This window comes from Accipiter gentilis, chromosome 26 (genome assembly GCF_929443795.1).
Source record: "Accipiter gentilis chromosome 26, bAccGen1.1, whole genome shotgun sequence".
Taxonomy (NCBI): Eukaryota; Metazoa; Chordata; class Aves; order Accipitriformes; family Accipitridae; genus Astur; species Astur gentilis.
This window is the reverse complement of record NC_064905.1, coordinates 4668413-4681229: the sequence shown is the minus strand read 5'-3', so window position 1 is coordinate 4681229 and position 12817 is coordinate 4668413. Positions and strand designations below refer to the sequence as shown.

The 12817-nt window shown below is 36.2% G+C and overlaps 1 protein-coding gene across 2 annotated transcripts in view; it reads left to right on the top strand.

Annotated features, from left to right (window-relative positions):
• The window catches only part of DOCK2 (dedicator of cytokinesis 2), a 214236-nt gene that overhangs the window by 5812 nt on the left and 195607 nt on the right, over nucleotides 1-12817 (top strand). For both annotated transcript variants that reach the window (XM_049829393.1, XM_049829394.1), the window contains exons 2-5: nucleotides 5244-5327; nucleotides 8134-8174; nucleotides 10903-10958; nucleotides 11119-11215. In XM_049829393.1, coding sequence (XP_049685350.1) covers nucleotides 5244-5327; nucleotides 8134-8174; nucleotides 10903-10958; nucleotides 11119-11215 — 278 coding nt within the window. The remainder of the gene's footprint in view (nucleotides 1-5243; nucleotides 5328-8133; nucleotides 8175-10902; nucleotides 10959-11118; nucleotides 11216-12817) is intronic.

Here is a 12817-nt window from a genome sequence, read left to right as displayed (position 1 = left end):
GTAGTTTGAGCTGTAAAGGAGGCATTGCTTTGCTCAGGGTAGGTCGCCTCCTTCATGAAATGCAGCCCCTGAACCCAACAGACTGTTTTAGCTGCTGAGGAAACAACAGCAGAAGGCAAACTGAAGTAAGATGAAGACAAAGCTGGGAACGGAATCTCTTTATCCACTATGTTTCACAAAAAAAGAAGAAAGGACAGTTAAATACTCTGTTCTTCATAAATGACCATGCTAATACTTTCTGTGAAAAGGTAGAGTCAGAAACGGTATCTCCACATAACTAGCTGGGTATGTTGGAACTTCCTGGTTCTTACATTGGCTTTACTGTGTTTAAGAAGGAAAATAAGTAGCTCAAGTCAGCTAAAACCTCCATCTGGCCCCAAGGTTAAGCACATGAAGAAACCTGTATTCAGTTGTTATCTGAGATGACAGTTTTTTTATCTGACAACTGAAGAGTCGCCCTTTGCTGAGTATTGATTTGCAATAAATTAAATTAGTCTCTAACCAACTTTGAGCTTTGGTACATGTCTCTGACGTGAAATTTGCATTAGATCTGCATCCGTGTCATGTTCATTATAGCACGCTTGCTCTGGGAGATGTAAGGGGAGATCCTTAACTCAGAATACTGGAACACAAATTGTATAGGTTTCTTTCCAGAAGTTAAGAAATCTTTTTAGGACTGCATAATATTTTCACATAAGGTTTGTCAGTGTCCTTGCTGAGAAATTTCACCCTGTTTTCATGAGAAGAAAATGATAACTGAACACCAAAAATGGATCTGTAAGGAAAGAAGGTACTACTTTTACATTACTACTCATAAAAATAGAGCTGTAATATTTAAAAAAATAAAATGGGACAGGATTCTTGCTGAGGCTATTTAGAAATTGTTTGAATATGCAAAAAGCTTCATGAGTTATTACATAGAAATAATTCCAGATAGTCCTTATTATGGTAAAGTCAAATTAAGAGCTGGTTTAGCAAAGCTATACCTTGGAAATTTTTTGCAAATTCTGTTTAAGTGGAAGGGTGGAAAGCAGCCAAGGAAACCAACTTGAAACATGGCTTATTACTAAAAGGTGAATCTGAAAAATGAAACAATGGAATGCTTGTATTTGTTATAAAGAACAGGGCAGGGACTTCACATGAAGGAAACCAGACAGGAAAGACAAGTAGGAAGATTAGGATAATAAATGGCTTCAGTATTGCAGGTCTGTGGGATCTTCCTTGCTCACCATTCCCATCTTGCATTAGTTTACAGTCTAATAGAGAACAGCAAGAATCTGGGTTTTTAAAGTACATGAATACTGAGGAAATCTATCTTTGAGGAAGGGATTCTGTTACCTGGATTACTGTGAATTTTCTAGAGTGTTTTGTGTGTGTGAATGTTCCCAAATGAGGTACAAAGTATGATATCCCCCCCCCCCCCCCCCCGTCATCTTCTAAATTGAGGACATATAATTTAAATTATAAAATGTTAACTATGCTTCTGTCCCAGTCTGTGGTTGTTTGAATTTATATTTTAAATCCTATTCTGAACAAAGAGTGACTGTTTCATTTACTTTGTGTTGTGGAATGTCAAGAGCTATGTCCTCTACAGATTTTCATTACTCTACTTTGGAAAACATATACGTATCTACGTGGCTTAATGAAACAGGCATATATTCAACAGCATACACACGTATGTATCTAGTGGGGGAGCTCTGTCTTTAACAGATATGTAGGAATTAAATGAGAAACACAGGAATCTTCTTCAGCACTCGTCCTGATTTTTTGCTAGCGGGATGAACACTGGTGGATGTCTTCACTTATACTCTGGGTGGCTGAATGTGTGAGAGTGATAGCAGAATTAGACATGAAAGCTTCTTACAGTAACTGTCTTTACAGCACGTATTGTTTAGCTGAACAAGAAAGGATTCTTTGGGCGTGCTTCATGGGAATGATGGCAATCGCTTCCATCTTCCTGAGGTACAATTCAAAGCCCATTTGTACTTGAGCAGAGTTCAGTTTGGAAAATCTTTTATGTTAGCAGTTTGACCTGGTATTTCATAAGCTTGCTTTCTGAAGCAACGTTGTTGTGGTGTGCTGGCTTTCAGCTCATCTCCTGAAAGCGCTAAAACAAACACCTGGAATTTAAGCGGTGGGTTTTGTTTGTTTGTTTTCTGTGGTGTGTGTCCTGCTATAAAATTACCACTGAGGTTATGATGAGCTCTAAAAAGATAGGGTTTATTCTTTGCTGATCCGGGGGCTGGAATTTACTAACCGTTTTCTCAATGAACTGTAAAGTCCATATCTAGGAACACTGTCTTAAGGCTGGAGTTCTGGGCGTTCTCTGTGCCGTTCTGGGAGAATCTGACAGCATCTGTCTACAGACACACTATTGATGGGAACACCCTAGTCTGATGCTGGCTGCTGGGGAGGGCGTATGCTGTCCAAATCTCTCCCACTAATCTTACTGCCATGACATCAGTTGATTCTGAGGTCAGTAATTGCTACTAGGATTTAGAATGAATGCTGGGGTCTTCAAGCAGGCCACCTTCTGCACCTTGAGGATACTGTCTCCTCTCGCAGTTATGGCTGGGATAGAGGATGCCAGGGAGTAGAGTGGTAGAAAGGTCTTCAGAGTGATTTGAAGGGGCCTTTATTTCTACTGGCCAGAGAGTTTATTAAACAAACACGCACACAAACACACACACACACAGACACCCAACCCCAAAACCAACCTGTTGTCAGTATCCTACCAAAAAACCTTGAAGTCCATACAGGGTTTTCATGTGCTATTTTTTAAGAGCAAAATAAATGAAATATGTTTTTGTGCGCACAAAACCACACACACACAACCCCAAAGATCTCAACAGAAAGTGGAGGGAAGGGAACTCTCCTCTCAGCTCCTGAACTCTGAGGTGATACTCACAATATAAGAGGGTCACAGTTCATAAGGGAAATGGTATCAGTTACAGCTGACAGAAGATATAATTGGATATAATAGTCAAATTTTCATTCACAGTTAATTCAGAAATTAGCAGATGTGATAGTTGAGCTCTCTATTGCTGTAGATAATACATATGGATGTAGCTAATAATATTATGTTGTTTATAGAGTTTGTTGCAATGGTATATGGGAGATAATGTCTTATAAAATGTTTAGATAGGTCTATAGCTTAAAACTTTGTAAAGGAATTTGTTAAACTAATCCTACCAAACAATCCAAATTCTACAGTAAAGTCTCTCTCACTAAGTTTCCACTTAGTCATTTAGAAAAGTCTTAGCTGATACAGCCACTTCCTTTGTCAGTTTGTTACTGCACTTTTCAATATATTAACTGCTGTCAAATGAAGTTTTTAAGAGAGCAAACCCAATATGCAGTGTGAATATATGACTCAGTAATTTGCATCTATATTTTGAGACTGTTACAATTGTTAAGTAGAGCAGTGCGTATTTTGAAATGTAAAGTATATGCTAGTCAGAAGTAACCTTAATCTGTATGGACATTTCAGGAAAAACTGTAAGAGCATGTGCACAAGTACCCCCTTCAGCACCGCCCCCCCCCCCCCCAAACACTCTGGTGGACACATCTCTTTAAATGTTGTAATTTAGGAGGGTCATTTGCCATTTTCCATTTCTTGAAATCTGTTTCAAGACTAATGAAGCCAGTCAGAACATAACTACACATCTACTACTTAAATTCAATTTTTTTGTTGAGCTAAGGTAGTTCTCTGAGGATCACTGAGGAAGCAACTTCAAGATTCTCTTGAATAAATGGCTGAATCTGTAAAGCAGAGCCTCACTTCAAAGGGGGGGTTTGTTTTGTTTTGGGTTTTTTTTTCCATTCTCCTCCCTTATGTTTAATGATTAAAGCCTTTCAGAAGAGGAACTGGTGGGAAGGCCTCTTCATGTCAACAAATGTAAGAACTTATTTTAGGTCCAGTAAGCCTCTTAACTAAATCTGAAATTCCTTCTAGTTTCTGTTCCAGAAATATAATGACTATAATGATGGCAAAAGAAACAAAAACCACAACTTATGGAACGCTCGAAAATGTGAAGAGGATCAATCTATTTAGTTCTCCATTCCTACCTATAAGACATTTTCATGAAAGGCAATTTAATTTGAGACTTCAAACATTATTTTAAGTAAAATGTGTTATTAGTATACATTTTGGCTTAGCAGAAATTAATATCCTGCTTTAGAAACCTGGAGGGGGGAGCAAAAGGAATGCAGGAGTATCCTGAAGGTAGGGTCAGCTTTCTAGATCCATCTTCCCCTAGTCCAAAATACTGCAAGTTTGGATGCCCTGTGTGGATGCATACGGACACTGTCATTAGAAAAGGAAGAAAATCCTGCTGACTGATAACTTTACTGCACAACAGAGGTCATGGTTAGTAGCTAGTATACTGTTCCTACTCGTATAGTTTAATTGTGGTTTCAGGCTTACATATTTTAATCCGTTTCCCTGTGTGATACGAGATTCAATAATAACTTCTACTCTGTAATGCTATTGGAAAAGTCTATAACCAAGCTTATGAAGAAAAAATATACAGGAAAAAAAAATGCTTGCTATAGCAGCCCACATCCTGTAGCCCTAGAATGTAAGAACTAGTAAAGAAGCTTATTTTCTTGAATTCTCTCTGAAACTTAGCTGTTTCTTAACCACATATAGATAAGCTTCTGAGTAGAACACTTTTAAAATCCGCTGCTCCTGTATTCTTTTTCAGAATGATTAAATACAAAAACTTATGAAACTTTTTACTGTTCCCATATAAAACACAGTTTTGTGTTAAGATGAAGCATCTAAACCCAGGAAAGAATTCAGTAAATTCAGTTTTCATATGCATCTCTGTACCCCTTCTCACCAGTGTGTTGCCATAAATTTCTGTAAACTATGCACTTAAATTCTTAGACTAGGAAACTAACAATTCTCCAGCACGATGAACATGTTTTGCTGAAGACCTGCATCTAAACAGGGGCTCTTAAATCCTGTGCAGAACACTTGTTATGAATAGTTTGTTTTCATGCCTTTGCTGGATTTTTTTTATTTCAGCACTGGCCATTTTCAACACCTTCACGTTTTCACAGGAAAAGAGATTAAGTAATAGTAACAGATGAAGCTTCCTGATAGAATTACGGTTTTGTTTATTTATTCTAGTGTATTTATCCTAGTATCAGAATCTTAATGACCATGTGTGGTTTTCTTTTTAACTGTAGTGTATGGCTGTATTGAAAAACAGTATTTTTGTCCTTTAATTTTTCAGCTATATACAATTTCAAAGGCACAGGAATACCACAACTACCTCTACAGATTGGTGACGTGGTACATATCTTGGAGTTCTGTGAAGGTAAGTTGCCTTCAGGCTATGGGTTTCTGTGTGTGAATAACTTAATTTTTTAACTTTATAGTGATTTCCCATGTTACGTAAGTAGTTGTCTAATGCTCTTACTTGTATTGGTGGTGGTGTTCTATTTTGAGGAAGAACCTATTCATTTTTAGAGAGCCAAAATCAGAAATGTTACAGTACATGTGGGTTTTTTTGGGAAGCCATTACCAAATGAGGAAGTCATCAAGGTGAATGTAGAGCTTGTGAAGTTCATGCCAGCTTGTAATATACCTGATGGAATTTATGGTAGATTTGATAGAAGTTTTAATGGAGAACTTCTTTATCTCTGACCTAAATATTTGTTGCTAGGACATATTCAGCACACTAGTCATCCTATAGTATAAGATAGAAATCTAGTATGTTAAAGCAGTCTGTAGGTCAGCACATCTCTGAAAACCATCCACCTTACTCAACGTGCCAAACAGCAGAAGTCCAAGTCAAATACTGCACGATAGGTAGTCAATATGCTGGTCCAAACTTACGTAGTCGTATGTGGCAATATCTGATCAACTGGCATAAGCGTGAAATAAATACAAGCCGCAGAAGAATAAGTAAACATAGAATTTTGTACATTTGTGAATCTGAATTCATTGTCAATATTGTAGCGATAGTGTATTCCTTCATATTGATTTGATCTGTACTTTCATAATCTGCCTGAATTCTCTTGCAAGTCTGCCAGAGCTACTTAAGTTTTTATTAGCATAAAGCAACAAGGGTGCAATTATTACTTCCTCAAAAGTAAGTTATCTGTAAATGTCATTGTAATAGTAATTTATTTTCAATATGCAGTGATGCTCTTGACCAGGTAAGAGTTTAAAAAAAATAATTATGAAGTGTTTCAACCTTTGCAAAATGTATTGTAAAATTATGTTCTTTAATCTACTTCCACTGTCTGTCAGTTGTATCTTATTAACTGCAGTTATGTTAAAAAGAAAGGCCAGCTGCTGCATTATTCAGTTATAGAGACAGCTTAGTGTTGAAAGACACTTCGTATGTTGTGGTCATAAGGCTGCAAAGAATCTGAAGCTGTGTCCTGGTTTCGGCTGGGATAGAGTTAATTTTCTTTCTAGTAGCTGGTATAGTGTTATGTTTTGGATTTAGTATGAGAATAATGTTAATAACACACTGATGTGTTTAGTTGTTGCTAAGCAGTGTTTATACTAAGTCAAGGTTTTTTCAGCTTTTCACACCCAGCCAGCGAGAAGGCTGGAGGGGCACAAGAACTTGGGAGGGGACACAGCCAGGACAGCTGACCCAAACTGGCCAAAGGGGTATTCCATACCATGGGATGTCATGCCTGTCTAAAAGTCTTTTCTAAATCCTCTGCCCTTAACACGCTATGTCATAGCTTGCTTTATAAAAATATGCTAGTCAATGAAGAAGTGGAATCTTTTGTGTTGTGCAAGTGAGGAAGTTCATCTCTTATCAGGTATCTTAAAAACATGCTGCCAGCTGCATCTGAAGACTAACCAACAGTAACAGTTCTTTTCCTGCACTCATTTTACATGCTATTTAAGTTCATTTTGCATGCACAAAATATATGTACAGAACATACACGTGCAGTCACAGCCAATGGGATGAAATAATTTTAAGTGTTTGGTTGTAAATTGGAGACTATATGCAGTTTAAAAGTTGAAATTCTGTTTTTGAGAAGATACTGGGAAAAAATCCCAGTGCTAAAAACCTGAAAAAATCTGTTCTGGGTCTGCCTTTGAGGTCAGCGATTCTCCTGTAACTTTTAACATGGCCTTTCTCACAGCATTGTTTGGGGTTTGGGTTTTTTGTTGTTTTCATGCTTCGGTTGCATGGCTGAAAAACCTGTGCTGTGTTAGAAATGGTGAGAGAAAAAAGGTGGTAGGAAAGATAACATCTGTTCATGAAATTATACTCAGAAAAATGTATGCTTTTAGTCATAAAATGCTTTCTTTGGGGTGAAATAGAATAATTCAACAGAGTTGAATACTGTTGCTGTGCAGGTAATGTTTCATGATGGAACATGTGCGTAGTGGACGTGGCTTCTGCTGTAGCTTAGTAAGACTGAACTCTTCATTTTATGTTCTTTGTAGGAGTTTATTGTGACTTAACAGGGGCATAGATGGAAAAAAGTCTGAATTAGTATTTTAATTGCCACTACTGCAATACTGCAATCTTTTCCTTCAGAAGGGGTTTCCAGTTATGAATGGAGCAGAAGCCCCATAATGGCCTTTCATTTTCTTGAGTTTCTAACTTGAACTTTACCCTAGGAAGCTGCTTATTATTCGAGCTGGGTCCAAAAGCTGTAATTCCTCATGACAGAAAGATGGCTTACTCTACCTACATTCAAGGAAGTCGGATATATAACAACCATGTACTGTATTGGATTAATACTACACATAGAACACAATTGGAAGAGCTTCTTGGGCTATCCAGTATCCTGAGTGATCTTGGTTGAGAGAGATACATATGTGTGTGTTAGATATTACGTTACAAACCAGCTTATCCTACCCTTTTTATGTGAGTGTGGGGGTGGTAAATTCTCTGTAATCTCTGTACTTACTATTCAAGACTTGAAAGTAGACCATATAATCATACTTGCTAATGCGCAAGTCATGCTAAATATGCTTCCTGATAATTCACTTTACTTTCATCTATGTATTTTTGGAGCAACTATTAATTTTTAAACATCCTATGCTAGATAGTTCTTATGTGAAACAAAACCCATGACTTTATTATATGCTTTTTTATGCATATCTTCTGTCATACTAAGTGCACTCTTTATTCCTTTTAGATTGGTACAAGGGTTATCTAGTGAGACATAAAGGATCAGAGGTAAGATGACACTATTTATTCCTGTGAGAGTACTTTTAAAAAATCAACTCATCAAGTGGTTTGGGTTTTTTTTAGTATCTCTTATCAGATAGTTGTATTCTGATCTCTGAAGTCAGCTATCTCCATTTTCTTTCCTTTTGAGATGAACAAAATGATCAGTATTTGTCCTGGACAATGTTGGTAAATATTAGAAGTGAAGACTGGGAGAAACAGATCAATGAAGAAAAAATTACGGTGCCTTCAGGTTAACAGACTGATGAAGACATCATTTGAAATAAATATTTGAGAAAATTGACTGCTAATGTGTCTGTTTCTGCACTTTTTTCTATGGATTCTTTAGGCTACATTCAATCTAAACAACTCCCATTAGGCTTAAATTCTTAAATATATTTCTAATGTACAAAAATCATATTAATAAAAAACACCTCAGTATTCTTATACCTAAAGATGGAAACCCACAAATGAATATGTTTTACCCTGGGTATGATGATTCCTGAGTTAGGTAGCAAGAAAATTGCTTTTTAGTTTCAAATGGACTTTTCTAGAAGAAAAGGGTTTTGCTGAAACTTGCTCCTAGCATCGGATTTTTTTAGGGAGCAGCAATGCAAAGGCATTTGAAGTTAAACACTCATCCCTATATTACAGTAAAAATGTTTGGTGGAAGTTGCTTCCCTGTAGCCTGGAAAAAGGATGTATAAAACCTTCACAGCCACTTAAAAAAGGGAATCTGGGGAGAAGAAGGACAGTTGTGGGCAGCGAATATGCCACCAGAAAAAAATAAGAACAGTGTTAAGTTGTCTATTTCTACTTTTTGTTATTGTATTCAATGGCTCGTAGGTATTAGCAAGAACTTGCACTAACTTAGAGCAACTAATTGCTGTCTATATTCAAACTGTACATGACAGTAAAATGTTATAGCTTTCTTTTGGAAGTATTAGATGCTTGATTTACTATTTCACTTCATTGCTTAATGACTGAACATCCTAAAAGATAGAGAAATGAATAATTATTTGTGATAATTATGCATAATAATTTTCTCCAGACTTCTACATGTTGTTTCTTATGTTCTATGAGCTCTGCATAGTACACCTCATTTGATTGCTTCCATTTCTGGCTCGTCACAGATGAGGTTGAAGCCAGGCTAGTGATAAGGTAGTTCACAAGCTCTTGATACAGCAAAGTATTTCAGTGGAAGCCACCAACAGTAGTTACTATAGGCTGGTTGACCTGCAATAGTTGAGGATGGATATGAGCGAATGGCTAACCATCCTTTCATCCTAACCAAAACTATCATTGTGTTTTAAATACTCCTTTGATGTTTCTTTTGGCTCAAAATGCTATTGCTGTTTGTTCTAACAAAGTTTTTATTTTAATTTATTAAAATTTACTCTAGAACTAAAGGAAAATATTTACCAGAACTAATGCCATCCTTTTAATTCTTAATATTGCTGAAGGGTTTCATCAAGGGCAACATGCATAACATGTTTTAAGAAGTATTATTAATTTCATATAATAAGACTACTAAATTTACTGTTGATGGGACCTTCTTTTTTACTTTGCTTTTTCATGGATTCTTTTGAACATAAATCTTAATGAAAAACTGTGGAAGTGATAAGATATGATTGTGTTTTGATTAAGATCCAGTGCTAAAAGAAAATGGCTATAAAATCTGAAATCTAATTGAGAGAAGGACTTTGTGAAGTACCACATATGGATGTCAGTTATTGAACAGAGAAGAATCCAAGAAGAACCTAGCTTAATTACCAAGACTAGGTTTGCTAGTTAATGTGAGGACTGTCACAGGTAGATTGATAGTCAAACATTTGTTTAGGGTGACTTAAAACATTTCAGCTGTTGTAGAGCAAGGACACATCACATTAGAACATTTTGTCTGGTGACCATTTTTTTTTCTACGCAAGTCAATTAAAAATAAATGTGGAGAATGTAATGAAATCTGGTGCCTCCTTTGTGCTGGGGCATCTTACTGCATGGTCCTAGGTAGTACAAAATGAGACTATAATCTCAGTTGCAGTGGTGCCACAAATACCTAGGAGGGCTGAGAGTTTATGGCTTTACTAAGTGTCTGCCTTCGTTATGCACTGCAAATGAAAGGTTGTTCTTTTTCCTTAAAGCAATTTGTCTTAGACACAGTGTTCCTGGCTCTTATGCTTCAAAGTAAACTTTGAGTTTACTGTCCTTCATGTCAGTGGCCATTTTGCTATTCGTCCCTAGTGATTTCCTTTGTCTATCAATATTTCTTTCACTAGATGCAATGATACTATATCACTGTCTCTCCTTTGGTTTGATAATCAAGCTGATCTCTAAATTAGACTGCACTTTTTTCCTAGAACAAGAAATATATGTGCTGATGCCCAGAAAAAATGTTCTTTACTGTATTTACACTGTATGTACAGTTGTCTGGTGGAATAGGTGGGCGGATGGGGGTGGAAGATGGTGTTTCTTATGAAGAAATTTAATTCTATGCATTCCATGTTTGCAGAAAAGGATATGACAAACCTTCTATTATTTGTGCGTCAAACACATGCATCTAGCTGGACAGACAACTAGATAGGCAGCAGTTAATTTGGAAATTAGTTTATGTGCATAGTCACAGTTTTATGAAGAAAACTTAGAAATGGCTTTTGGAAGGCTCTCATTTGTTACTTACATGTTCTTGGAGAGTAAGAGTACATCGTATTTTTTCACTTTTTTTATCCTTCTTCAACAGGGAATATTTCCTAAGTCTTTCATCCACATTAAGGAAGTTACTGTTGAAAAGAAAAGGTATTGAATTTAACTGTTTTATTACATTAAGGATCTTGTCTGCTAAAGAATGAATTTTAAGGCTTTTATATGCCTTAAACACAGTAACTATAATATAAACCCCTGAAATTCAGATACTCTATTTCACTTTCATTGTGTTAAATATTCTTCTCTTTCCTAGACATACAGAAAATATAATACCTGCTGAAATTCCTTTAGTTCAAGAAGTTACCACTACTCTCTGGGAATGGGGAAGCATCTGGAAACAGCTCTATGTGGTATGACATTTTTGCATGCCATGTGTGGCCTGTTAATTAGTCCTATTTATGCATATTGAGGCCTTGTTCAAATTAGTGTTGTGTCTTAGATGCAGGGCAGGATCTGGGAGGATTTAAGAAATTATTTCTTCATCACTGCTTAGAGGATTACCATTTTCTTCAATGGCTTTAAAATAAAAGGCTGACTTACTGCTGAGGAGTGGTGTAACTTCATGCCTTTAGTTTCAAACTTGAGTATCCTGTACATGATAAATTTTTCATATTTGTTCTTTGTAGAGTTGACAAGTTTCAAGACAGGAGTATCAAACATAACTAAGATGTTTTTGAAAAAGATTAACCATGTTCTTCAGATGATAGAACAAAAGTTGGTCAAGGGTTACTGGGAACCTGTAGATATTAACAATAGGCAATTTCAAGAAGTCAGTCTTTTTACTTTCAACATCTTAATTTTACATTTCTTAAAGGAAAACATGTTTTACTCCATTTTTGGAGAAAGTGATTTTTTCCTGTAAGCACTTTTACCAATACATAAAAGTGTAAACAATTCAGAGGTATTAGTCAAAATGGCCACTGTATCAGCATCTGTGTTCCTTTTAAGTTAGCAACCAGCAGTCATGGTGGTCTTTTGCATATGCTTGTAATGCCTACAGTGTAGTACGGAACTGTAGAAGTGATTTATGAGTTCTTTTCAATCATCTTTTTATTTTAATTGGACCTGAAATATTTTTGCAGGCCTCAGCTACCCTTCATACATAGACCAAACATTTCTTATGATATTGTACCTGTCCTTGGACTACAAGATTCTTGAGAGATAAAATTTGAATTTGAAGGACAGAAGACTAATTTTTACATTATCATAATCAGATATTTTGCATGTTGTAACCCTACATTAATCCCTACTGATTCTAGTGAGTTATTGATGAATTTTTAGCCATCAGGATTTGGTTAAAGTGTTGACTGGAAAAACATCACAAGATGGTGAATCCTCTAGTACCTGAGTAGTCTCTTCTAATGGATAACCTGTTTCAACAACTTGCATTTACTGCTCCAGGATCCCAGCCATTGGATTTTGCTTTTTGTTCTGTTTTCTGAAACATGTCACTTCTTAGTCTTCCTCTTGTTAAAGTCAACAATCAAAACTTTTCTTGTTTCAGTAAATGACACTGAAACTGCTTTTGTGACTTCTATGCATTCTTTCACTTTTTTCTTAAATGTATTAATAATACAATCAAATGTTGTTGTTCCCAGCATGCTCTTATCAGTTTCTGATACAGAAGTAAATTGCTTCTACAATGCTTTCTCTTGATGAGACTTAGTTAAGAAACTTTAAAACAGCACAATTTAAAAAAAAAACCCAAACAAAATAACATTATTCCCTATCCCCATACAAACTGCTTAAATTTCATGTCATTTCTTTATGGTCACATGGGAGATTCTGTCTTTAACAATTTCTAGGATGAGAGGAGGAAGAAAGCCAGGCTCAGTACTTTGCCTAATTCTTGCTCCTGCAATAATTTAGCATTAAATATGACACATCCTTTAATTGTCAAGACCAATGTTTCACTTCAACTTGAAGCTTGAAACCTGTTGTTTTCTTCTATA